Here is a 26,607-nt window from a genome sequence, read left to right as displayed (position 1 = left end):
CTCCTATCCTCCCATCCCTAATTTGGTATAAGCCTATGAGATGGAGGAGTCCAGTTACATAAGAAAATGAATCCTGGCGCACCTCTTTCTATGCAAAACTGCCTTGTGTTTGAGACTGTTGTATTCCTTTTCTCATTAGTCTGCTTGCTGCAAGGCATCCTGGGTGTCTGAAGAGGTGGCAATGCTGTTCAGTCGTTTCAGTCACGTCTGACTCTCTGTGACCCCATTTGGGATTTTCTTGGCGAAGATACTGGATTGATTTGCCATTTCCTTCTCCAGCTCATTTGACAGATGAGGAAACTAAGACAAACGGGGTAAGTGACTTGCTCAGGGTCATGCAGCTAGTAAGATTCTGAGACTGGATTTGAACTCCAATAGACGAGTTTTCCTGACTCTAGGTCTAGCGCACTATCCATTGCACCACCTAGCTGCCCTTTACCTCCCATCTACTCCATCCAAATATATGTGTGTGTATACATTTTGTATGTACATAGTTGTTTGCATGCTATCTTGCCCATTAGACTGTAAGCTCCTTGACCACAGGGATTGTTTTCTGCCTTTCTTTGCATCCTTGACTTAGCACATTGCCTGACACACAGTTAGTGCTTAATAAAGATTAGTTGTCTTCTTCTGAAGAGGAATAGGTATCTTTAAGTTGTGAACATAGTGAAAAGTTTTCAATGTTTGTCAAGAAAATGTTTTTGCTCTTAAGAAAAAAACAAGAAAGCCTCATGCACCCAGCATGAAGAAAAATGTTGTTAAGGATTTTTAAAAAGAAAAAAGAAACAAACTAGAAAATAATGGAAATCCCCTTTGAGAACAAATAGGCATCTTTTAGTAGTGAATGTATCCCCAGCGTTGCTATGCTGGCTTGTAATTAAGACCTAAAGTCAAGAGAAACAGTGAAGCTGATTCTAGTGATTCCTGGGGTTCTTCCTACCATGGACTCAATGACTCTCCCAGGGATCTGCTGAATATTCACCTTGACAGAGAACCTGCTGTTCAAGAAGAAATACTTGAGGTCTGAAGCAGTGCAGTCAGCTTATAACCTACAATATCTGCTGGGCAAAGGTAAAATTAAAATTCAATTCCAAAAACTCTGGAGGAAGGCTTTAAAACTCCCCAGAAAACATGCTTATAATGACTGTCTCACTGTGTTTTTCTGTCTTCAAAGACAGTTCATCAATGCTAGGATACTGCAGGGTACCTGTGACTATACGCCAAGAGTTAGAAGTGACCATAGAGGTAGCTAGTCTAATGCCATCATTTTACAGATTAGGAAACTGAGGCACAGAAAGGTAATAGCCTGCTCATTGGCAGAGGCAGGATTTGAACCTAGGTCCTCCTGACTCCAAATTCAGTATTCTTTCCAAAATATCACATTGCACTCTTGGGTCCAAAAGTGGTTCCAAAGGAAAGAAAAGGTGATTGTTAACAGGGAGCTGATAATGATGATAATAATAATAATAGTATATTGTTCTTGTATAATAATGTATCATTATCATATGATATTGTATAATAGCTATTATGATATATGTTATATTATTATACGTATATTATGGTATATAATATTATATATGATAATAACATTTATATAGTACTTTAAGGTTTGTAAAACTTCCAAGGAGAGTCAGACACAAAGTGCTTCTAGGAAAAAGAAACAAGAGTTCTGATTAGGTCAAAAATATGGCTCTTTCCTGAGTTTATTAGGCATTCAAGTGGCTGCTCCTTCACAGTTGGGATATCCTGGTCGGCCACAGTTCTTTTGACTAGTAAGTGTCACCAGCTTTGAAGAATGTCAACTCCATATCCCAATTTCTGTTGAGGGTACCATATTCCTCCTAGCTTTGTAACCTCAGTGGTCACCTTTGACTTTTGGCATCTCTCATAACGACACCTTCTCTCCACTCACACATCTACCATCTACACCCCCCCCCCCAGTATGGTCCATATCTTGACAGTCTGGGAGGTTGGATTTGGTGGGGAGAAGGAGGTTAGGGTAATGTTCAAGTGGAAAACTCCTATGGGGATGAGATGGGTGAGCACAGGTGTAGCAACATATGACTCCACAAGATGAGTAGCTGAACCCAGATTCCTTGTTTGTGAAACCTTGTTGTGGAGCAGGTGTGTTAGACAAGGAAGAAAAAGGTTGTCAAGTATCTTATACCAGCCCCTTCCTAAAAGGGGGTATCACCAATTTTAGAAACTCCTCAGCAACAATGCCAGGGTGAGTCTACCTCCATCTCGATACTAGTAGGTGGGAAGAGGGAACAAGAGGACCCTACCTTGCGGTGCTTCACCAGGTAGTAGAGGATTGGGGCTCTGTTGCCACTGTCATGCCGAGGCCTCCACACCAGCTCATAGCAGTCTGTCTTGGAAGTCCTGGGAGAGCTGAGGATGATGGGAGCCTCAGCTGGAGACACCTGCCCCTTTGCAGTTGTGCATTGTAGGGAGCCGGGCAGGGCTGTTGGCCTAGGCCTCAGAAACATAGCTCTATCCCTCAGAGTCCTATCAGGACTGCTAGGTCTAGCAGGAGGTGTGGGAGACTGAGCTGATCCAAGCTTGGCCTCTCGCCATGGTTTCAGGGTTGTTCCTAAAGACAAAAGAGGAAAGTAGACATAAGGAAGAGCCATTTTAAATGCTACTACTTGCCTGAGATTGTTAGAACTTGCCTTTACTGGACATATTTGCTTGAAAATAGTGAAAAGAATCAAAGGGAACCAGGAGACTTGGGAAGTAAGATTTTGAGACCTCAATATTAAAAATGAAAATCATGATAAATGAATATCAGTCATGTCTAACTCTTCATGATCCTGTGGACCATCCATGGGGTTTTCTTGGCAAAGATACTGGAGTAGCTGGCCATTTTTTATTCTAGAGGATTCAGGCAAACATATATTAAGTGACTTGCACAGCAAGTGAGTGTCTGATGCCAGATTTGAACTCAGATCTTCCTGACTCCTGGCCCCTGAGCCAAAGAATACACACTAATATATACTAAGCTCCTACTATGTAACTGAGTAATACACAGGTTCTAGAACTAACCAGTCAGGCTCCTTCCTAAGATGGAAAGGTGTTTTATGACACTGTGGGGCTGGAGAAGGTGGTGTCTGAAATGATCTCCTTAGACGGTCCAAGTTACAGTGCACAGACTAAGTGGCTCACAGACGACTATAATGTTTCTAAAGTAGGATGGCTTTTATGAGTATTTGTAGTCAAAGGTTCTTCTCTCCCTTTTTAAGATGGTAGGGCCCAGATGTTGGAATTCAACATATTCAGATTAAATGTTTATCCAAAGCCTAATGTGTCCAGAGCACTGTACTAGATCCTGGTGGAGACATAAAGATAAATAGAAATCTATTCCTGACCTTACAGAGTATAAATTTTTTTTTCAGACAATTGGGGTTAAGTGACTTGCCCACGGTCACACAGCTAGTAAGTGTCAAGTGTTTGGTTTGAGACCGAATTTGAACTCAGGGCCGATGCTCTATCCACTGTGCCACCTAGCTTCCCCCTCAGAGTATACATTTTTTAAAGCTCTATATCAAAGGACCTGGGTTCAAAACCCAGCCCTACCATTTAGTACCAATGTGGTCTTGATCCTCTCTGAGCCTCCATTTCCTTATTGGTGAAATGAGGAGCTTGGAGATAAAGGTCCCCTCCAGCTTCACCTCTGTGATTCCTGTCCTCAGCAAACACGTGACCTAATAACATCCAGTGCTAACTGGGAGTAAATAGGACAGAGAATGAGGAGTACTATTACTCTTTAAGGGTCAAGTACTGTGGCACACTCAGACATGTTTCTCCTATTCCCCTGGGGTAATACATTGGGAATAAGTCGGGGCAGCTAGGTGGTACAATGGTTAGAGCACTGGGCCTGGAGTCAGGAAGACCTGAGTTCAAATCCAGACTCAGACACTTAGTAACTGCGTGATCCTGGGCAAGACACTTAACCCTGGTTGCGTCGGTTTCCTCATCTGTCAAACGAGCTGGAGAAGGAAATGGCAAACCACTCCAGTATCTTTGCCAAGAAAACCTTAAAAGGGATCCCGAAGAGTCAGATGAGACTGAAAACTGACTAAACAACAACAATAATAGGAATGGAACAGTGTGGTCTGGGAGAACCCGAGAATGCCTGGAGAACAACAGAAATTAGAAAAAAGCCGAAAGTAGATGGGAGTGAGCAAAATAACACTTTGCTCATGAAGCCTTCCCAACTGACACTGACCAGCACTGATCTCATATCTTCCTTATACCATTCATAGCAGTTATTATCTGTAAAATGCATTTTTCAGAATTTGATGTTTATATGCAATTCAGTATTCTATTTTATACTGTCTCATATTGGTTTCTAATTATTATTATGTCCTTTTTTTCTGTTAGTCTTGATTTATTCATGAATATAACTCTCCTCTTTATAGCAAGATCTTAAAATCTCCTTAAAGATAGAACACTCTTATGGTTGGCACTAAATTAATACTTGTTTAATTGAATTAAACTGAGGAGGGTTGATGCAGAGTTAAGGATAAGCAATGAATAAAATACAGATGCAAATGTTGTAGCCAAAAGAAAATGGTATGTTTTGGGCCAACTCACCAGGCCGGGCTGTCTTCAGCTGTGCCATAGCCTGGGCACTTCCAACTTCATTCTCTGCCATGCACTGGTATACCCCATCATCCTCAGGCCCTACACTCACTACCCGTAGGGCCTTACGGGAGAGCCTCAGACGCTGGCTGGCGGCAAGGGGCACAGCATTTCTCAGCCAGAGCACTGAGGGCTGAGGGTTTCCCCGTACTTCACAGGTAAACTTGGCACTCTGTCCCCATGGGATGATCTGCTGAGATAGCTCCATGGTGACCTCAGGGGGCTCTTTGTGGGGAAAAAAAAAAGCAAGGTTACAATGGTTATAAGAGGAAGAAATCTGCTACCTTTCCTTCATGCCCTAAACTGAATGATATTAGAAAAGGTATAGGAGGCTGGCACTCATGGCACCTTCAGGGAAGAGTGTGTTATATTCTGCTTGGTTCCATTACAATAGTTATTAGAGTTCCCACCCTGCTACTTGCTCATTGTGTCCTAAGGACCCGACAACCTGAGCCTAATTTTGCTCATCTATAGAAGGGAAATAATAATACGAGGAACGGAAATGAGAAGAATGAAGGTGGCACTCACCAAACACTTGGACGTTGTAGAGTATGACGGCCGCTCCTGGCTCCCCAACCCCATTGTCTGCCATGCACCTATAGCTTCCAGAATCCTCCTCACTGGTAGTATCAATTAGGAGGTTGGTGAGCAGGAAGCGGGTTTTGTTGTAGCCCACAATACTGGACCCATCCTTAGCCCAGGTGACCCTTGGAGGCGGGATTCCACTAGCCACACACTCCAGGATAAGGCTCTGGCCCTTGGTCACAATGATGGTCTGAGCTTCTGGGGGGTAAATTATCCGAGCAGCTTCAGCAGTAGAGCCTGAGATGATAGAGAAGAGAAAAACAGAAGCACAGAGTCTGTGACCTGCTGTTTTCCAAAAGAGGTAGGTACTAAGTCAATAATATCGTCCTGGTAAGACCTGGGAGGACCAATCTTGAAGCAACGCCCCATGGAAACTGACAAAACGCTCTGCACATGAGCCAACTGAGACTGCATTCCCAGGGAAAGTAGAGCTCAGTCCTGAACCCTCTGCCCTGTGAATGCATGACTGCCCTCACAAAGCATATAATTTAGTAAGCCCTGATCAGAGGACCTGGTTTCAAAATCCCACCCTCCTCCTTATTAATACCCTTGAAAAAAATCACAACCCCCCAATGTCTCACTTTCTTCATCTATGCAATGAGAGGTTGGATCAGGTAATTTATAGAAGAGGGCCTCAACCTTTTTTGTGTTATGGACCTCTTTGGTAGTCTGGTGAAACCTATGGACCCCTTTGCAGAATAATGGTTTTAAATACATAAAGTAAACCATATGGAATTACAAAGTAAATCAAGTTTACATTCCCATGCCCCCCAGCTGCTTTGCTTGGTTCTAACTCTATAAACATCATTTCCCTGTCCCCCACGATTGTGGTCATTCAGTCATGTCTGACTCTTTGTGACCCCATTTTGGAGTTTTCTTGGCAAAGATACTGGGGTGGTTTGCCACTTCTTTTTCCAGTTCATTTTACAGTGAGGAAACTGAGGCAAACAGAGTTAAGTGACTTGCCCAGGGTCACACAACTGGTAAGTGTCTGAGGCCAGAGGAGACTTCCTGACTTGAGGCCTGGTGCTCTATCCGCTGCACCATCTAGCTGCCCAGTATAGGCTCATCATCAGATATCTCATCATGGAGAACGCTTTAACTTTGGTACTCAACACCTCCCCAGCATCCTCAGTGGCCTCTCCCCTCTTATTAGACAGTTAAGCAAAAAACTCCCAAAGCCTCCCTTTATAGACAACTCAGAACTTCCAGCCAATAGACTGCAAGCTCCTTGAGGGCAACAGCTATTTTTTTCCTTATTTGTATCCCCAGCACTTAGCGCAGTGCTTGGCTCATAGTAAGAACGTGACAAATTTTTGTTGACTATTGACTCCTGACTACGGTTACCAAAAATGTTTAAAAAAAAAAGTTCACAGAACCTGGGTTAAGAACACCTAATAAGGTGCCCTCCAGCTTTATCTCTGTAATCCTATGATCTTTGTCCTCATAGAACATATACAGTAAGCTTTTCTAATGTCTAATGCTAACTGAGGAGCACAACTATATTATAAGCTTTAAGTCATTTCTTCTACATATGTGTAGGAAAAGGGAAAAACTGGAAATCTTTCATTCTATGCCCCAACACATGGTTACTGCTCTCCTCCTCTCCTGACAGGGAAACCTATGAATTCCTGGCAGTATGATTGGAGATGGTCATTCCTTATTACAGCTGTCAGAGCACAGGTGTGGCAAAAGCTGATGATCCCTTTTAGAGAGGGAATACTAACTGGGAATATAGCTCTTCAAAGACAAAGGCATTGGTATGCATGTGGACAAGGAGAGAGAGAGAACCCTCTACCCTCTTTGAACACTGAGCCTACATTGCTACCTGTGGCTCTCTGAGGGTTGCCATTCTTTGCCTATTGACACACTGTAGAGAAAGGAGATACCCTGAGTTTTCAGCCTCTTTCTTCCCTCTTTCACTCTTCAAAAGGAGGAGCATTCCCCAAGCCCTAGAAGAACTGGGTGCTCTTACGTCGCACACGAAGCCGGTCGCTGGAGACAGAAGTTTTCACCTCCTGAGTCACAGGGTTGTATGCAGCACACTTGTACATCCCTTCATCTTCCTGGCTGGCATTGACAATCTGGAGGTTTCCTGATGGCATGATCAGGTAATTGTCTGTCAAAGAGACAGGGAATCAGATAGGATCTCAATTCATGAGTTTTGCCTTGAGCAAGGCAAGGCACATTGCAGTCTCTCTCTTTACCATAGATCCAGAGCTGAAAGATACTTCAGAGGTCATCTAGTCTAAAACCCTCATCTGACAGATAAGGAAACTGAGGCTCAGAGAGATTAAGTGACTTGAGCAAGGTTCTACAAATATTAAGCATCAGATGCAGACTTCAGCTCACATCCTCTGACTCCAATGCTCCCAGCCTGCTCCAAATAGGGGTAAAAGCAAAAAGGCAAAGAGAAACATTCAATAAGAGCATCCAATTCCCTGGAATGAATTGTCTAAAAATGGAGTAGAGGGAGGACATGCAGTGTAGTAAAACAACTACTGGGCTTCAACTAAGAAGCCCTGACTTTGAATGTCAGCTCTCTGGATCTGTCATTAATAGCCCTGTAGCCCCGTGAGTAAGTCATTTAATTTCTCTTAGCCTTAGGTTTTGGCTTTTTTTTTTTCTATTGGCAAAGTGGAGACAAAAATACCTGCCCTGCACACTTCACAGGGTTGTGGCAAAAATTAAATAAGATAATGAATGCGAAATCACTTTGAAAAACAGTGAGGGTTATAAAATAACCCTCCCAGTCGTGCCTGGGCCAGCTTAAATGCCATTTCCTTCATGAGTCCTTCCCTGACACCCTCTGCCAAAACAATTTCTCCCTTCTGTGTGCTTCTATAGCAATTTGCTGGTACTGCTCCTACAGAATTACCACAGACTCTAGTTTGTATTACAACTATTTACATACAAGCATTATTTTTCCCTAGTAGAATGTAAACTCCTTAAGGGTAGGGTCTAATTTATCTTTGTACGTCTGCCAGCAAGTCATCTTATCTTTGTATCTTTACCACCTCAGCATCTTATACAAAGCGAGCATTTAACAGACATTTGTGGGATGAATGGATGAAATCTAAGCTATCATTGTTATACCAGCTCAGTGAAACTCTTCCTTTTTAAAGCAGCAAACACAGGAAGCCTACTCTTTGTGGTTTATTTCTTTCTGGGACGTGGGCACTGGACCCTGGGTCTGGCGTGGGAAGGGTTAATTAACTAGGGAGCTGATTCCCCTCCTCCTTGACACCCCAACTGCTGCTGTGGCTTTCAGCGTCTCTCTGCAGGTGAGATACTGACTTGTCAGTTCTCTTTTTGTTTTGATTTTCTTCCCTGGGAGAGGGCTTTGTCCCTGCAGCTCCAGACAAGCCATGCCAGGAGACATGTGGGAGTGAGGCAACAGCCCCAGGTGTATTGGTGTTAACAGCAATTCAGTGGGCTGAATGGGGATCCCATAACTTCTGGGGCTGGAGCAAGCTTTGGGGAGAGGCCTGGCTGCCTAGCTTCCGCTGGTGGCAAGAGAGAATTAAAATTCTTCCTCCCCTTATTCTCTGCCTTAGCCCACCCCACCACCATCTTGGAGGGGGGAGAAATAATATATATATATATATATATATATATATACATACATATAAATATATATATATATATGTCATCTAGTGATCCCTTTACCAGGTACATAAGTCCAAGGAAGTTACTATGGAGAAGGGGGAATAAGCATTTATATAGCACCTACTATATACCAGGCTCTATGCTAAGCATGTTAGAAATGTTGTCATATTTGATCCTCACAACAGCTCTGTGATATAAGTACTAGTATTAGTTCATTTGACATTTGAGGAAACTGAGGCAAACAGAGGTTAAGTGATTTGTCCAGGGTCATCCAGTTAGTAAGTGTCTGAGATCAGATTTGAACTCAGGTCCAGGCCCGGTGCTCTATCTACCATTCCACTTAGCTGCCTCTAAGACTAACACAGAAAGAACAAGCCAACTTATCACTAAAGATTGATAGCAGTACTCAAGGAACCTAGTACTTAGCACAGTTCTGGCACAGAGGAAGCACTTAATAAATGCCTATTGATTGACTGATAATAAAAAAAACTGGAAACAAAATGGGCATGCATCGATTGGGCAATGGCTGAACAAATTGCGGTATAGGAATGTAATGGAATATTATTGCACCACAAGGAATGATGAATAAGAGGGATTAATGGAGATGTGGAAAGAGTTACATAAAGTGATACAAAGTGAGGAAAGCAGAAACAAGCAAAGGAGATACACAATGACTATGATAATGTCAAGGATAACACTGAAGGGCAGTAGAACTCTGATGAATTATAATAAACAATCTCCAGACCCAGAGAACTGATAAGTAAACACGTCTTTCTCTTCATAAAGAAGGGGCACCACGGTTTATAGGGCTTGGTGTATGCTGTTAGAAGCGGTCACTGTGTTTTGTTTAAATGTTTTACTTTGTTATAAAGAAAGGTTCTATGGGTGTGTGTGTGTGTGTGTGTGTGTGTGTTGTGGGGTTGCTCTGCATCATTTATATATGTCTTTCCACGTTTCTGTGAATCCTTCATATTTGTTCCTTATGGTGCAATAATATTCTGTTGCATTCATATACCACAATTTGTTCAGTCATTACTCAATTGATACACATCCATCTTTTACTATCAATCAATAAGCATTTCCTAAGTGTTTACTCTATGCCACACCATTTTGTTGCCATTTTAAAAAACTATAAATCAACAGTAACTATGATGTAAAAACAGAAGGAAAACAATAAAGCTCTTAGATAAAATAAAGAGAATGATCGTGAAGTTCCAGTAGCTGTAGGGAATCAAAAATTACTTCAGTGAAAGAGCCTTTCAAGGTGTGAGGAAAGAGCCCCATATTTGTTTGGCACCAGAGGATCTGGGTTTGAATCCTGGCTCTGCTTTTTACTACTGAGACAAGTCACTTCAGGTCTTGGGGTCTCAATTCCCTCATCTCTTAAAATAAAATAGGTGAGAAAGAGTTAGACAGCTCTGTGACCTACAATCCTATGAAGAAGTTGGATTCATTTCCAAGCAATAGCCTCTAAACCATGAGATGTAGCTGGATTTGGGAGGGGAGGGAGACAGCACATTCTGGGAAGTAGCAGATATTTTCCTGGTTGGAGGCTCTGGCATGAAAATCCATAAAAAAAAAAAAGAACCCAAATCCATCACTGTGAGGACTGAGGAGGATCAGATGGCAAGAGTGTAGAGATACTACTCGGGACCCCCAAATGGTGAGATATTCTTTGGGAAAAGGTTAAAAAAAAGTAGGTAAACATGAATTCTCTGGGTCAATCAAGGGGTGGAGTTTTCAATTCCGTAAAAATTAATGCAACAAATTCTAATTAACCACCTACTGTATGCTAGGCACTGAAGATTAACATTCGAAAACAACTGTTTCCTGCCTTATGAGGGATACAACACAGAGTCAGCTAAGTAAACACAAGGTAGTCTGAAGAGAGAGAAGGCACTAAAGAGGTTAAGAACAAGAGGTCAAGGAAGTGATATGTGAGCTGGGCCCCGATGGTAAGCCCAGGATTCTAAGTGGTAGAGCTGAAGAAGGAATGTACTTGAAGCATAAAGGGATAACAACACAGAGGTACTGAGTTTGGCTAGAATGTAGAGTGTATGAGGGAGAATAAATGTCAGTAAGTCTAGAAAGGGAAGCCAGAACCAGTACTGGAGTTTATCTTTTATCCTAGGGACAATAGAGAGCCAGCAAAGATTCTTGAGCACAAGAGTGACATTACCAGATCTGATTTTTTTAGGAAGATAATTTGGGCAGCTTTGTGGAATATGAACTGGAGATGGGAGAGAGGAGGCATTGAATTAAATAAATTCCAACATTATATCCTAGGGACAATGAACTTCACTCTAGGGATCAAGTGGGGAGGAGGTGTTTAAGCGTTTTAGGGATTTGGAGAAGTAGCAGAAAATAAGTAGAGATCAGGGCATTATTTAGGGATCTTAGAATAGAGAGGGGCAAGACCAGGGAAGGCCAGCTGTTTGTAGCCATGCCCCCCTGTTACTTACCTCTAGAGGCTTCCAGCCATTCTTGTTTCACACTATAGCGAACCTGGGCTTTTGGATGACTTTCTGGAAGGTCACAGGCAATGACAGCTGTATTCCCCTCATCCACTTCGATAATATGCTGGCCATCAAACTTGAAGTCCTGGAGATCTACGAAAAGAAGGGAAAATGTTTGGTTGGGTTGTTAGAAGCTACAAACATTAGAGGAACTTTTTTTTTTGAAAAGCCCAAATTTTTTAACTCTTGATTTTTTTTCAGTGATCAGGTTATACCACACTTAAGACATGTGGCAGGAAGTCTGGATTTGGGGTTTGGAAGTGTCATCATTTAGTATCTACAAAAGTTCACAGGGTTATATGCATTGAACCTTACCATCTAAGGGGAACTCCCTTAGGTATAGCTAAACTGAGCTGATGAGGAGGGTAGAGAGGTTATGAAGGGGGTAAATCAGGAGGCTGACACCTACACGAGATATCTGCCTTTTCCATTATACGGATCAGAAAGGAAGGGGGTGGACCTCTCTCTCTGTCTCTCTCTCTCTCTTAAACTCCTGCCCCAAACAGTCTTTTTAACCATGTTGGAAATGATCTGTTTCCCAAAGCATTCATTGCCATGTGGATTAGCTAAACCCATAGAGTTTAAATAAAAAACAAAATAAAAAGTAAGATTAGCTCTCCACTTCAGGCTAGCGTGGAATATATTTCCACAGTTCTTCTCCCAAGCCCTAATATAGAAAGTTATCAGACCTGAGACTGTGCTCAAGTTACAATCAGGATACTAGTTGAGTTATTATTATAATTGTGATACCAATGATATAATAATAGCTCATATTTGTATTGTGCTTTATAAAACCTGTTGCATATATTATCTCATTTGATCTTTGTAAAAATCCTGGGTGATAAGCATGGGAAATAGTATGATCTCTAATATATAAGAAAATTGAAGCTCAAAGGCTCAATGTTAAATTGCTCTCTCTTTCCCTCCTTCTAAGATCACATTGTTAGTAATCTGCAGAGCTAGCACCTAAACCCAGGTTTTCTAGCATTGGATTTCTAGATGCAATGCTCATCTCATTATATAAGGGCTACATGTGAAATGCCCTTAAAGTCTTGACACATGGGAATAGTGTAATCTGCGTGGATGAACCCTCTCCTGGGAGAGATGGAAAAAGTGCAGAGGCTCTCTGAGGCATTGAAGGGGGGGGGTAAGGGCAGGAAGATGGGCCAGGAAGGGTTAACTTGACCAGTATCTATTACTCGTGCTTTAGTCAAATGGAAGCAACATGTGAAGATATTGAAGTCTATGAGTACCTGTCTGGCTGTCCTCACTAGACTGGATAAAGGACAGTCAGGCTTCTGAGCATAGGAGAGAAGGGAGCTCATCTGGGGGAAAGTGGCAATATTGTGTAAACATCTCTTTTTAAAAAATCTTAATTAATTAATTTATTTTTAGTTTTCAACATTCACCTCCATAAGCTTTTGAGTTTCCAATTTTCTCTCCCTCCCTTACCTCCTCCCTCCCCAAGATGGTGTGCAATCTGACATAGGCTCTACATATACATTCCTATTAAACAATGTAAACATCTCTTAAAAGACTATGAAGAAAGAAGTTGGAAGGAATAGGAGCAAATCCTCAAAACAAAATTAGTAGAATATGAATCTTCCATTAAATCTCTTGTCACTTTTTAAAAAAGATGAGGCTTAAAGAGACATCTCCTGCCCTTTCCAAAGGAAATCCCATGTGATGTATTTAAGTTATTTTACACACACACACACACACACACACACACACACACACACACTTTTCTCATCTTCAAAATAATAGAAACTAACTCAGAGTTTTTCAGGACCAAATGAGATAACATGCCAAATGCTTTGCAAACCTTTAAGTTTTTAATCTCCTTCCTCTTCCTCTTTCCCCCTTTACCTCCTCTCTCCCATCTCCTCCAATAAAGATTTTGCTGCATCAAGGTTATTGTTGTTGTTTTCTCCAAACTGGAAATATCCTACTCAGGTGCTATCAATACTACATTCTGCACAGTTTATGAGAAGTGATACTATCAGACCTTGTGAAATGACTAAAAGATACTGCCTGCTTTTATTATTCCTCCCCTCTTGCCCTAGAGAAGGCAATAGGCAGGCATGAAGTCAGATCTCTCACTGATGACCCCATTTGGGGTTTTCTTGGCAAAGACGCTGGAGTGATTTGCCATTTCCTTTTCTAATTCATTTGACAGATGAGGAAACTGAAGCAAACAGAGTTAAATGACTTGCCCAGGGTCACATAGCTAGTAAGTGTCTGAGGCCAGATTTGAACTCTGGAAGATGAGTCTTCCTGACTCCAGGTCCAGCACTCTGTCCACTGCCCCACCTAGATACCCAAAGGCTAGAGAGTAATTATCAAATTCAAAATTACAGGCACTACATCAAAACAATCAGATCAGGCCACTAGGATTTTTCAGGTGGTTTCCCACTTAGTGGAAATGTCATAATCTGAAGACTATCATCCTTCCTAGTTAGAAGAGTAAAGCATTTGGGTTTCTGAACTCCAGTCACTATCCCTTTGACTTGAGCACACTACAGTGTGAAGCATGACTCGATGACTTCTAAGGTCCCCATAGCTACCTTGGTACCTGGCACACAGTAAAATGTTCACTGATTGATTGAATTGTACTGTCCTGTCTAAGTTTGATTAAATGTAGCTACTTTTACCAAAGCTTTACTCTGGTGTCTCATTGTGACATTAATGTGACTCTTTGTTTTCAAAGGCCATAACAGTGGAGCCCAGGTTCTAGCAGATTTGATCAAGCTGGAAAGGCTTCAAGTATGGACCTGATAATTAAATATATGTCTGGTAATTAAATGTACGAACTCACTAGGTTCAAACAGGTTAATTGGCAGGTTGGCCACATGAATTTTTTTTGACTATTGAAACTTCTGAAGGATGTAGCCAGTCAGAGAAGAGTTGTGATCAGCATCAGTGAAGGGAGGGCTCACAATGAAGAAAGCACAGGTTCTCAAAATATTTAAGCAAGAAGAAAAAACATGTCTAATGTTAGTTATGGTGAATAGGCAGTCAGGCAATAATCATTTATTATGTACCTACCATGTGACAAGCACTATGTTAAGTGCTGGGGATACAAAGCAAAGTTAAAAACTAGTCTGTGTTATCAAGAAAAGCTTCTTGTAGAGGAGTATGAGATGATATACCGAAGGTTGGAAGGTAATCTAATCAAACCCAATCATTTTACAGATGGGGAAAGTAAAATCCAAAGAGGTTACTGGCTTGGTTAAGATCACACCTCTATGTGAACTCAGGACCTTTCACTCCAAACCTAACCCTCTTTCCACTGTGTACACTGTTCCTCCACTGTGGGTTAGGGTGAGACAGAATGAATTACTATATATAGAATTCAGGGAGACGAGGATAATGACCAGTTGCCTAAATTAGCACTTCGCATTTCTCTAATTTATTGCAAGTAAAAATAGCTTCCTTCTACTAGACTATAGGCTCCTAGAGGGCAGGTGACACGTTCCAACCAGCCCCTCAGCTCAAATAGCACTTTTTGCAGGAGGCCTGTCCTGATGCTTCTGGATGCTAGCCCCCTCCCCTCTCAGGTGACCTTCCATCAACTCTTTATGCAGATTGTACATACCTACGTACGTCCATGTTGTCTTCCCCATTGGAACACAAGCTTCTTGAAGGCAGGAACTATTTTTTTTCTTTGTATCCTCAGTGCTTAGCACAGTGATAAACACATTGTAATAGTTTAATAAATTATTGTGGTTGATTGATAGTATCACATTGCATAAATAACAATAATAATGATGATGATAAAGCTAGCATTTATATAGTGCTTTAAGATTTGCCAAGAATTTTACAAATACTATCTCATTTTATCCTCAAAGCAATCTTGGAAGGTAGGTGCTATTATTATTATTCTCATTTCACAGATGAGGAAACTGAGGCAAATAGAGGTTATGACCTGACCAGCATCACAGAGGTAATGATTGTTGAAGGCTAGATTTAAACTCAGGTCCTTCTGACTCCAGCGTCTATCTTCTGGTCTACTTAGCTGCTTAATAAATTTTTGACTGAGTGAAACAGTTTTCATCACCCAGCGACCCTCAGTGATTCATGCTAATGCTGTTAATGTTCAATCTCATAAATATTCTCCCTTAGGTGGAAATATAGTAATCCTCAGCTTTGCTGTTCTTTAACTTTTTCATTACTTGTGTCTTGTCTTCCCCAAGAGCTGGTAAGCTTCTGAAAGATAGATCCCATTACATCTAGCATAATGCTAAGTATGCCATCTGTTCTCAATACATACTTGCTCAATGAATTTATCAATAATGCTTGAGAGCTTCTCATCCTAGGAAAATGGGAGGATCCTACTTAGAGATGAGGATAACCTGAATAATGAAAAATGAAAGCATGGCCCTTGCTCAAAGTATTCTAGTGAAATATCTGGAACTTTGTTTTTTCAAAGCAAATGCATTTTTTTTAAAGCAAAGGTACTAATCCTCCTTCAGGATGGTGCATGTGATACATGCCAAGTTGTAAGGTTCTAAACAAAGCAAGTTTTGAATTATCGAAGGCTTACGGGCATCTGAAACATTCCTTAATGGCTGAGAAGAATTCTCTTTCATGGTCTGATAAATCCAAAACAACTCCACTAGGATTGTATTCTTTTTTTTCCCTTCTGAACTGTTCCAAAGAAATTTGCTCAGAGCAAAAAAAAAATTTAAACTGGATTTAAAATGAATTTGGCACTGGCATCATCTCCACCTTAACAACAATGTGGTACTTACTGACACATTGTAATTGAAGGCTTTTACTGAGGCAGGAAAGAACCAACTGACCATGAAAATTCTGGTACAGGGGATCACTCAACTGATCACGCAACCTGGGCTTCCCGGGTACCCTAACAAGATGGAAAACACCAATCGCCTCCTTCAACAATCTACTTCCACTTCTTTTGCATTGTTCAGTATGATGCAGAAGTCCATTTAGATGGGGAAGTACTAAGTTGGCCTTACAAATGAAAAAAAGAAAGAAAGAAAAATTGCCCTGTATGTTCTAATGCTAAAATGTCCACAAGAGTCAGCACAGATGGAGCAGGAGAATACTATAACTTGGTTTTCAACTGTCCACATGTGCCACCTGGCAGGCTAGCCTTCCAGGCTTAAAAAAAACAAGTCACCAACACAATAGTCTCTTCTCCAGAAAAAAAAAAGTTCCAATTTGGCTACCTAAGTTAAACCTTGAAGTTTCTCTAAATGATGAAAGGCAGAATAATAAAATGATTAACAGCATACCCCTCCATTTTCTAGTGTTAAGGGAGAAAAGGCAAATGGAAGGGGGGACAGGGGAGTGCCTCAGAATACATGGTTGTGTCTAATCAGCCATAGGGCAGATGCAGATGAAGAAAGAAGATGAGGCTGGCAGCATATTAAGAGAACCAGGCTATGGCCCAAAAGCCTTTTGTCTGCTAGGCTGTTTGACCAGTGAAGCCTCTGTCCTCACTCGGGCTACCACCCTGGGGAATCACGACCAGCCCTTAAAACCAAGAATAGGGATGGCAGGCTGCTGCTCCAGAATGATGAATCAGATCTTCATGGAGAAATCATCTGACCTGACGCCTGCCTCTGCCTGCATGTTGGTACATTTGAAAAATCCATTAGAAGAATGTTTTTACAGCATTAATCTCTTTCCTTTCCTCTCCACCTCTGTCATTTGCTTCCTCCCTCTGTGCATTCTTCCAGCTCCATTTATTAACTAGTCCACATTAATCAAATGGTTACATGCCATCTTATGTTGGTTTTTCAATTCTTAACACATGACATGTATCATAGCAGTCTTTTGGGGACCATCTCTTTCTTTGCTGTGGTTACTTAATATTTATCAGGAACATACAATATGCTGGGCATCATATCTGGCATAGTTCCTACCCTCTAGGAGTTTACATTCCAAGGTGACACGACACATGTATCAATGTACAATTACAGCTGAACTCCCAGTTTCACAGGGTGAAATTGTACTGATTCACATGTGCATACTTTGTACAGCACAACGAATGTTTCAATTTACATTGTGCCCTGGTCCGCATTTGCACAGTATGCTAGGCATGGGAAACCCATGGAGGGGTGCCAAAGTTAGTGGTGGGATGATTGTCAGTGCCACATGGACAGCTGCCACCATCAAAGCTATAGGCAAAACTATAGAGTATATGAAGTTCTGTCTTTGGCAGTATGGCCGAACAGCCAGAGTACTACACTTGGAAACTGAAAGAACCAGGTTCAAATCCTGCATTTGGCATTTATGAGCTAGGTGATCTTGGGAAAGTCACTTAACTTCTTCCAGGTTTCAATTTCCTTCACTGTGAAATGGCCTCTAAGGTCCATTTCAATTCTAAATTAGGATAAAACTAATATTTAAATACTACTAATATTTACTAAATACTACTAATATCTAAATAAGGCTATTAAGTCTGTGGCAACACATTATATTTAAATATTCTTTTTTTTTTAACATGGCTATTAAATCAAGAGGCACTAATTAGGCAAATACCAAGTTCTGGATACTGTGCTAAATGATGGAAATACAAAAAAAGTGTCAAAATAAAGGTCTTTGCTCTTAAGGAACCCACAAGCCAGTGGGGAAGACTATACGCAAATGGTTATGTACAAACAAATGTATACAGGATAAATTAGAGCTAATAAACTTAAATTATAGGTTCAAAGCCTCTGATTTTATTAGATTGAATACTAGTTGCTCAGTTCATTAACTATTTCATTTTCATACCATCATTTCTTCTCCTCTCCATCACTCATATAACATATGATGTTGGTGGGTTGGTTTTTTTTGTTTGGTTTTTGGGTGGGAGGAGTCACTTACCACTGAAGAAATAATGTGGCACAGTGGACAGTGTTGGGCTTGGGGTTGAGAAGACCTGGTCTCAAAAGGCTGCCTCTGATACTTACGAGGTCCAGACTCAGAACTAGTCACTTAACCTTCATGGGCTTCAGGTAATTCTAAAGGACTTATCTACTAAGCCCCCTGTTGCGACTCAAGATTTGACTGTGTTGCACAAACACAGCAATCACTTTTAAAGCTTAATTTCATTTTTACTTCCTGTCTCCCTTTGTGCTTACCCCTTCCTCTCCTAGAATTGAGTCAAAGTCCATTTCCAGGCAAGCAACAAACTAGTACCAGAAATAAACCAGTACTATCATCTTGATGCTGAAAAGCAAGTAGCAGAGACCCTCTCTGCATTAGCTTTGACTCCTTATGATGACTCTGGCTTCCCACCCTCCCACCCTTTGCTAACACTTCTGGCTACCACCTTTCCTTCCACCGTTCCCTGCTCTCACATCTCACCCACCATGCTTATGCTTCTGGTCAGGTATGGATCAGATCCACCAAGCTGTGGTGTCACCACAAGGAGTTTGTTTGGCAATACTGTCTGGACTGGGAGGCAGTAACATTGCCCATGGCATGTTTCTCTGTTGACTGATAGTTCTATAACCCCACCAACACAGGCTTCAGGCATCAACACGTCTGCTCAGGGGCTTGCCAGGTTATGAACCATGGGAAGGCTTCCCATGGAGGTTTCCATTACTGGAAACATTGCTCTCATTTTCCTCCCAGGCCTTTACAATCCTCTTCTGCAGAAAGCCAATGGTACTGAAGTAGCCAATCCTGTAGCACTCTAAGTCAGGGCATATAACAGATTGTAATGGGAAATCAACATGACCGGGATTCAGAGAGAGATGGGCCTATCCATCTCTGATTTTCTATGTGGTCATCTAAATACATGGTCATTCTATATGAGCATTTCACAAATTCTTCATGCCTCAGTTTCCTGGTCTATAAACTAAGGATAGTAACAGTAGGTTCAGCATGGCATAGTGAATAGGTCATAGGACTAGATGCCAAGAACACCTGGGTTAAAATCCCACCTTAGATATTTACTAGCTGTGTGACCCTGGGAAAATCACTTAACTCCTCTGTGCCTCAGTTTCCCTATTTGTAAAAAGCAAGGATTGGACCTGATGGCCTTTCACCTCAAAAGCTATGACCATATCAGTGTATTATTATGAAAGGACTGTGTTAGGTGAACATATAGCAATAGTCACTCTGATGGCTGATGCTGAGAAACTACATCACCTAAAGTGAAAATAAAGGCTTGAATTTAAAGCCAGTTAGGCAATGTTTTCTTTGGGAGGTGGGGAGGAGTTAGGATGGCATTTCAGAAAGCTCATTTATCAGTATAATGGTAGATAGAACCTGAACTTGGAGTCAGGAAGACCAAGACATCTAGCTGTGTAACTCTGGGCAAGTCACTTAACTGTTCCATGCCTCAGTTTCCCCATCTGTAAAATGAAGGAGCTGAACTCAATGGCCTCTTTCAGGTCTAAATCTATGGTTCTATGGAGAGCTACTACCATTATTTGCAGCCAAGCAACAGAAAACCAAACAGGTTCCATACATCAAGAAGCAATGATTTCACAATGTGTGGAAACTCTCCACTTGTACAGTCTATAACTTAGTAGCAAATTTTAGAAAGTTGTCCTAAGCTCAGAGATTTTAAATAACTTTTCCAAGATTACATAGCTATCTAATGTAAGATACATGATTTGAACTCAGGTCTTCCTACCTCCAAGGTCAGCCCTCTATCCACTATGCCAGACTGCCTCTTTAAATAGGTTCTCAAAAGCAAAAAAAAAAAAAATCACTAATCAGCAAAACCAAGTAGTCATGTGTGGACATCATCACCATGTCAGGACAGAGTGATCAGCAGGGATGCTCAGAAAACAGGGATTAGCAGAAGGTGGTGATGCTTCACCTCCTGTGGATTCAGAAGGCTGCCATCACAGGGGTTTTCTAAACAGCTCTGAAGCTACCTAGACAATGTTAACTCCAGAGTTCTGCCCCAACAGTCATGGAAATATGAACACGACATCCAGCAAACTCTTTGATTAATGTAAGGCTTTCTTGCTAACTTGCTTGTTTTCTCAAATTAAAAAAGAAAATTCTTGTCAATCCGACAAAAACCTTCCTAGACACAAAGCATACTCTCTGCACTGTGCTGAAACTCCTCTTGAGGAAGCTAGATGGCAAAACAGATCCTGTGTGACCTTGAGCAAGCCACTTAATCTCTGTCTGCCTCATTTTCCTTATCTATAAAATGGGGATAATAATACCATCCAGGGTTACTGTAAGAATAAAGTGAGATAATGTTTGTGAAGTATCTTGCAAATGTTAAAGCATATATAAATGCTAGCTGTTATATTAACTTGCACTTAAATCCAAACAGTGAAGAAAACTTGGGGATGAAGGAGAGAACTGAAGAAGACAAATGTAAGGAAGTGAGAGACCAAGAAAGAAAGAGAAGGAAGGAAAAGGGAAGGTTTGACAAAGTCATAAAATGATTTGCAAGGAGCTGATGATATTTCAGGAATTTCTTGGCTTCCTTAATGTAAAAATAATTTTAAAAAGGCATAATAGAGAACTAGAAATGTGATTAATCTTTTAAGACAAGTCAACGACGAGAGCCATGTTTCCACTGGGTATTGAAGCCAAATGAAGGTTAACTCTTAACGCAGAAGATGTTTGCAGGACATCTTGTTCATCTGACCCTTTGAGTATTGCTATGAGGTGGGGTTGGTCAGCAGGATGGAGAGTTTCTTTTGGACTTGATCAAGGAATGAAATGACTGGAAAAAATATACTAAAGAGAAAAAAGATGAAAAAATGTTTTTCTTGCCTGAAACCCACATAATACATGTTTCTCTGATCAACCAAATATAAGTTATAAACTTAGCAGAGGGAAAATGAATGTGTATCCTGGTGGTCTGGATTAATCATGGCCCAAACTGGATTCTGGTGTGGCCTTAAGCAATGCTGGCAGGGATTGTGCATAAAGAGAAAGAGAAAAAAAAAAAGAAAATGGTGAATCCTGAGACATTTATACAGGCACACAAGGAGCAGGAGGGAGACAAATGCTACATCCAAGCAATCTGTGTGGAGAGTAGAAAAGGAGAATTATTCAAAGAGTACAAGAACAGTTTTACTGAGTTAGACCAATGACTGACAATGAAAGCTAGCATTTCTATAGCACTTTAAGGTTTGCAAAGTGCTTTGTCTCATTTAGTTCTTACAAATACCCTGTGAAATAGGTGCTATTAATACCCCCATTTTGCACATGATCAAACTAAGCCTGAGAGAGGTAAAGTGACTTGCCAGGGTCACAAAGTAGATGAGGCAAGACTTAAATTTGTCATTTGTCAGTACTCTATCTGCTATACCACAAAACTGAACAGGTAATTTGAGGACAAATTTTAAAACTACTTTTAAAATTTGTCTTCAATTTACCTGATACAAGTTTCAAGATATGGTATTTTATTCCAATGAACTGCAATGGTAAAGAAGTTTATGTTCACTCTCTATATACCTTTCAGGTTTTTATAAGCTTTTACCATATCTTTTCTTAGCCTTCATCTTCTCACATTGCAGTATCTTTCTCTTTTTTGGATATTGTCATTGTTTTTAGCCTGTCCCTGTAAAGCAGCCCTCCATCAATCTGATTATTCCTGTAGTCCTTCTCCTACCTCTTGTCACCTTCCCTTCTAGTATTCCAGTTTATAGGATTTCTTTTGGAACCTGTCTGAGAAACTAACAATCTCCTAGTTCTTTCTAACTCTCCTTAGAGAAGATGACAGGGTATGATTTTTTGTCAGTCACCCAGTTCTACATTTTTACTTACTCATGACTTCTTTTAAAAATCCCACATGGATGGATGTTGTCTAGACCTGGTGCTTTATCAATAACTAATTCAACAATCATATCTAGACCAAGTGATATACTTACCACTATTTGTCCTAATATCTCCTCTTTGGCCCTCATCTCTGAACAATGAGGTATACTGGGAATTCCTCTAACATATTCCTTAATATATACCAAGACAAATCATTCATTTTAGTCTATTTGCTATCTCCTTTTCATTTCGAGTGACCCTTAAGATGATTTGTACTAATAGTCTTCCTAGTAGTACTTATCCCTTTCCAACCCCAATTTGCTTTCATATACCTTTCACTACCTTACCTCAACCCTTGAAGGTCTTTAGGAGGCTAAGTGATCACCTGTTACAGTGGATATTGTTCTTATGTATGGGTTGGACCAGTTGGCAATTTCCAATTTTCAAATTCTGTGATTATGCTTATGCTGATTATCAAGTATGGATCAGATTCACCAAGCTATGGTGATCACAAGAGGTCTGATCAACATTCAACTGATTATTTAGCCAGTTTTCTCCCTTTGATGAAAACAACAATAAAACCCTTATTGCTGTTTTAATTCCTTGTAAGGTACTTCTAGAATTCTTCTTCAGTCCAATTTCTATCCTGGCCTTCTCTGTGGGTTTCCCTGCTCTCCTCACTCAGAAGAGTGTCTACACTTTAGGGTTGTATTTGTGGAATGTCTACATGCTAGGGGTGAATACTGTGTGGGTATGATTGGTCAAACTTGTAAATGAAGGACTTGAGGGATAGCACAAGAGTGTCCTTTGTAGAGAAAAACCATTAGAAAGGGTGTGAGCACAGGTCTCAGGTTGGTGAAACTCGCTCCCATCTGTCTATTACTGTAAATAGAGGTTGTATCAGAAAAGTTTTGGGAAATTGAATGAATTGGTTAAATAAGGACCTAGGGCAGGGGTTCTTAACGTTTGTTTGTGTGTCACACATTGACAGTAAAGCCTGTGGACCCCTTCCCCAAATAATGTTTTAAAATACATAGGATTACAAAGGAAATCAATTATATTAAAATAAAGGTGTATTTTTCCCCATACAAATTCATGCATCTTTTGAGATCTGTCCATGGACCCCAGGTAAAAACCTCTGACCTGAGGTAAAAAGAAATATTTTGAGAAGAATGTAAAAGGGTTTTGGGGAATATAAGATACATTGGGGGTTCATAGCTATTATGAAGGTAAATAAATTCTCAGTGTTGGGTATTCTACAACATGGAAGATCCCAAATTAAGCACTATTAGTACAGATTCAATACATAGTCTGACATCCTACCTCCCAACAAAAATGTACCTAAACCATCCCAGATAACAAGGGACTAGGAAGAGGTTGGAAAAGGAAGATAGGGAAAAACAGACTGAGGCAAATTATTCCACTATTAAATATTTCCAAGGAAGAAAATTCTGCAACTCTTCTTAGCTGCCCCTTCCAGCTCAGGGACAAAGTCTAGGAGACTTTTCCAGAGACTCTACCTAATAGGATTCACAGGCAGCAAAGCTGCACAAAGAGGAATTTTTTTCTTCAGCTTGATGACTTTACTATCCTGTGGGCCCAGGGTCAGTTTGTAAGGCCTGTTTCTGACTAGAAAGAGTGGCAGATATAACTGGCAAGCTAGCAGCTGGATGAGCTGTACGAAGTAAGTTCTACATGTCTGTCCCCTTTGGATGGGGTAATCATCAAATGCCCTGATGGAAGAGTATGGGAGGATATTCATCTGGGTCAGAGGCTATCTGTATAAGAAACCAACGAATCCATGAGAAACAAATCTATCTCTTCCCATGCTTGTTGATGCCCTCTCCCCTTTCCACCCTCAAATACGCTGGCCACTATGAGAAGGAATGCCAGTGTGGTATAGTCAGTCAGCCAACAAACATTTATTAAGCATCTATTATAGGTCAGGCACTGTGTAGGTATACAGTATGGGGCAATGGATGTAAAGTTGGGAAGACCTAGGTTCAAAGGCCACCTGGACAACTAAATATCACTTAACCTCTCTGTTTTTCCATTTATATTTATCAACAAAAGGAGACAGCTGGACTCAATGAATGGCCTTAAAGTCCCTTAGAGCTCTCAAATCTATAATACATTGGCTATTTTTTTTTGCTATATGTTTTTCAGAAATGGAGAGAATAAGAAGAGGCAGAGAATGTCAGCGCTTTTATAGACCATCTTTAGCTCAAAGCCTTTCATTTTACAGATAGGGAGATTGTTGTTGTTCAGTCATTTTATGGTCTTTCCTGCCTCTTCATGACCCCATTTGGGTTTTGGTTTTTTTTTTTACAAAGACACTGGAGTGGTTTGCCATTTCCTTCTGCAGATCATGAGGAGACTGAGGTGAACAGGGTTAAGTGACTTGCCCAGGGTCACAGAGCTAGTAAGTGTCTGAGGCCAGATTTGAACTCAGGAAGATAAGTTTTCCTCATTCCAGGTCCTGTGTGCTATCCACTGTGCCACCTAGCCACCCAGTTAGGGAATAGAGACCCATTAATAAAGGGCAAAGCAGCAAAATGCCTTATACTGTGTAGGTGTGAATAAACATACAATGAATGAATGAATGAATGAATGAAATGAAATGGAAAGATTAAGAGTGAAAATCCCTAGCCACTTCCTTTTCCCCAACTCACAAAGGGCCTTGTTGAGGTCTGGTCATGGGTTATAAACAGGAAATGAGAAAAGAAAATACTGGGAGAAGTGGTCCTGACCACTTCTGCCTTGTCCTCTCCCTACTCAGTCTCCTATGCCTAATTCCCATCCACTGTGGGATGGGGAGATGCAGTGAGAATTTTCTTCCTAGAGGCAGATTAAGAATCTGACTGATTCAGATGACTACTGATGCTGAAAAATTTATAACCCAGGGATTCTGGTCTCTTCTTTATTCCCAAAGGCCCCAGAGGGAGGAGGAGTCAGGCATAAACCATATACTCTCAATTATATCCAAGTTTCAGGTTCAAGATGCTGTATTAGCTAAGTATCTCTAACTGCAAATGAGATACCTGAGGGATGATAGGAAGGCAAGCTACTCCCCATGGCATGAACCCATTGCTCTTCTGATCCTTTTAAGGAAAGAATGACCTTACCAAGTCTCTAGTTCCAGGTTCACATGGCAGAGGAATGAATTAATTCAGAAATACTTTAGTTTACCTTGGGATTCTGGGAGGGGCTAATGGAGTTCAGGCTTACTACCAGACCAAATAGCTGTATGAATCTCACTGAGGTCAGTGACCTACACTGCAGAGAGACCTTTCCTGGTGGGGTGGAGAAAGAGGGTATTTGTGCTGCTAGACTCCTCGATCCAGTCTTACAAGCCACCCATCACCACCCATAATTAACTCCAGTGGCTGTGAGAACCCAGAGCCTACAAAGGACAAATAAGAGAATTAAAGAATTAAAAAGGCACTAACTTCAAAGGCAGGTTAACAGAGCTAAGCGTCTATGTTTCCTAAGAACAAGGATTAAGGGAATGAGGAGAAAGGGAGTGAAGTGATGAAAACAGAAAAAAAATAGTTCAAAGAGGAAGAATTATTTTAGCTAGCTTCAAGTGGGTTGCTAGGAGAAAAGGATGAAATTTAACAAGAGACTGATGTCATATCTAAAAAAATATTCATAACAGAGACATCTATAAAGAAGTGGAATAGGTTCCTCAAAGAAGGACAGAGGGAGCAATAGGCAACATGTTAAATGAAATAAAAGTAGCATTGAGCTAAGAGTCATAGGACCTGAGTTCAAATCTCACCTACTATCTTTCTGACCTGGAGCAGGTCTCTGGACCTCTGTTTCCTCAGCTGTAAAATGAAGCTTTGGAATTAGATGACCTCTAAGCTTCTTTCCAGTTGTACATCTATGATCCCATGATCTTGTGGAACCTAGTAGACCTAGGTGTTATGCTATCTGGAATCCCTGATTTCTCCTCCCCCACCCCTCAGAGTCTTCAGGAATGGGTGGGACAGGAGGAGAATTTAACTAAAGCTACTTCTCTGGAAACGTTCTGATGACACAGGTTGTCTACTAAAGAAGCCTTTCTATAGAAAAGGGTTGTAGACAGGACCCCCCGACTTCCAGGGCGCCTGGAGGGCCCTCCCCCGCCCCAAAGAGCTCGGGCCTGACGGCAGTGTGCTCCTAGGTAAACTTGAACAATGATGACTTTGTCTTTGGATATAGACATTTGAGAGAACGTTGGAGGGGCCAAAGGAAAAAGAAATCTTAAATGATGTATGTGTGTGCGTGTAAGCATGGTGCTTTTCTTCTTTCCTCTAAATGAAAACCATGCTTTTGGTAATCCCATCTACCTCTCAGCCTCCCTCATACATCAGCCCACCGGCAAAACACAGCCCCCATTCTGCTCTGGAATGTGCACTCAGAAACTTAATCTAACTGCTGAGTCCAGGCCAAATCCCCCAATGGCATCAACCCAATGACAGCAACACCCCCCCCCCAACCCCTGTCTTCCCGCCACCCCCACTCCTGCCTTCAAGCTTAGGAGGTAGAGTTCCACTCCACTGATTCC

The 26,607-nt window shown here is 41.1% G+C and overlaps 1 protein-coding gene across 5 annotated transcripts in view; it reads right to left on the bottom strand.

Annotated features, from left to right (window-relative positions):
- The window catches only part of BOC (BOC cell adhesion associated, oncogene regulated), a 100,138-nt gene that overhangs the window by 16,839 nt on the left and 56,692 nt on the right, over nt 1-26,607 (bottom strand). For all 5 annotated transcript variants that reach the window (XM_078146709.1, XM_021007131.2, XM_021007132.2 and 2 more), the window contains 5 exons: nt 11,301-11,447; nt 7,205-7,348; nt 5,173-5,466; nt 4,597-4,869; nt 2,286-2,593 (listed from right to left, as the gene is read on the bottom strand). In XM_078146709.1, the coding sequence (XP_078002835.1) occupies nt 2,286-2,593; nt 4,597-4,869; nt 5,173-5,466; nt 7,205-7,348; nt 11,301-11,447 (1,166 nt within the window). The remainder of the gene's footprint in view (nt 1-2,285; nt 2,594-4,596; nt 4,870-5,172; nt 5,467-7,204; nt 7,349-11,300; nt 11,448-26,607) is intronic.

The sequence above is a fragment of the Phascolarctos cinereus genome, unplaced genomic scaffold (assembly GCF_003287225.1).
Source record: "Phascolarctos cinereus isolate Bilbo 61053 unplaced genomic scaffold, phaCin_HiC Scaffold_726;HRSCAF=1367, whole genome shotgun sequence".
Lineage (NCBI taxonomy): Eukaryota > Metazoa > Chordata > Mammalia > Diprotodontia > Phascolarctidae > Phascolarctos > Phascolarctos cinereus.
Note: the sequence above shows the minus strand (reverse complement) of the source record. Positions and strands in the feature narration are given on the sequence as shown.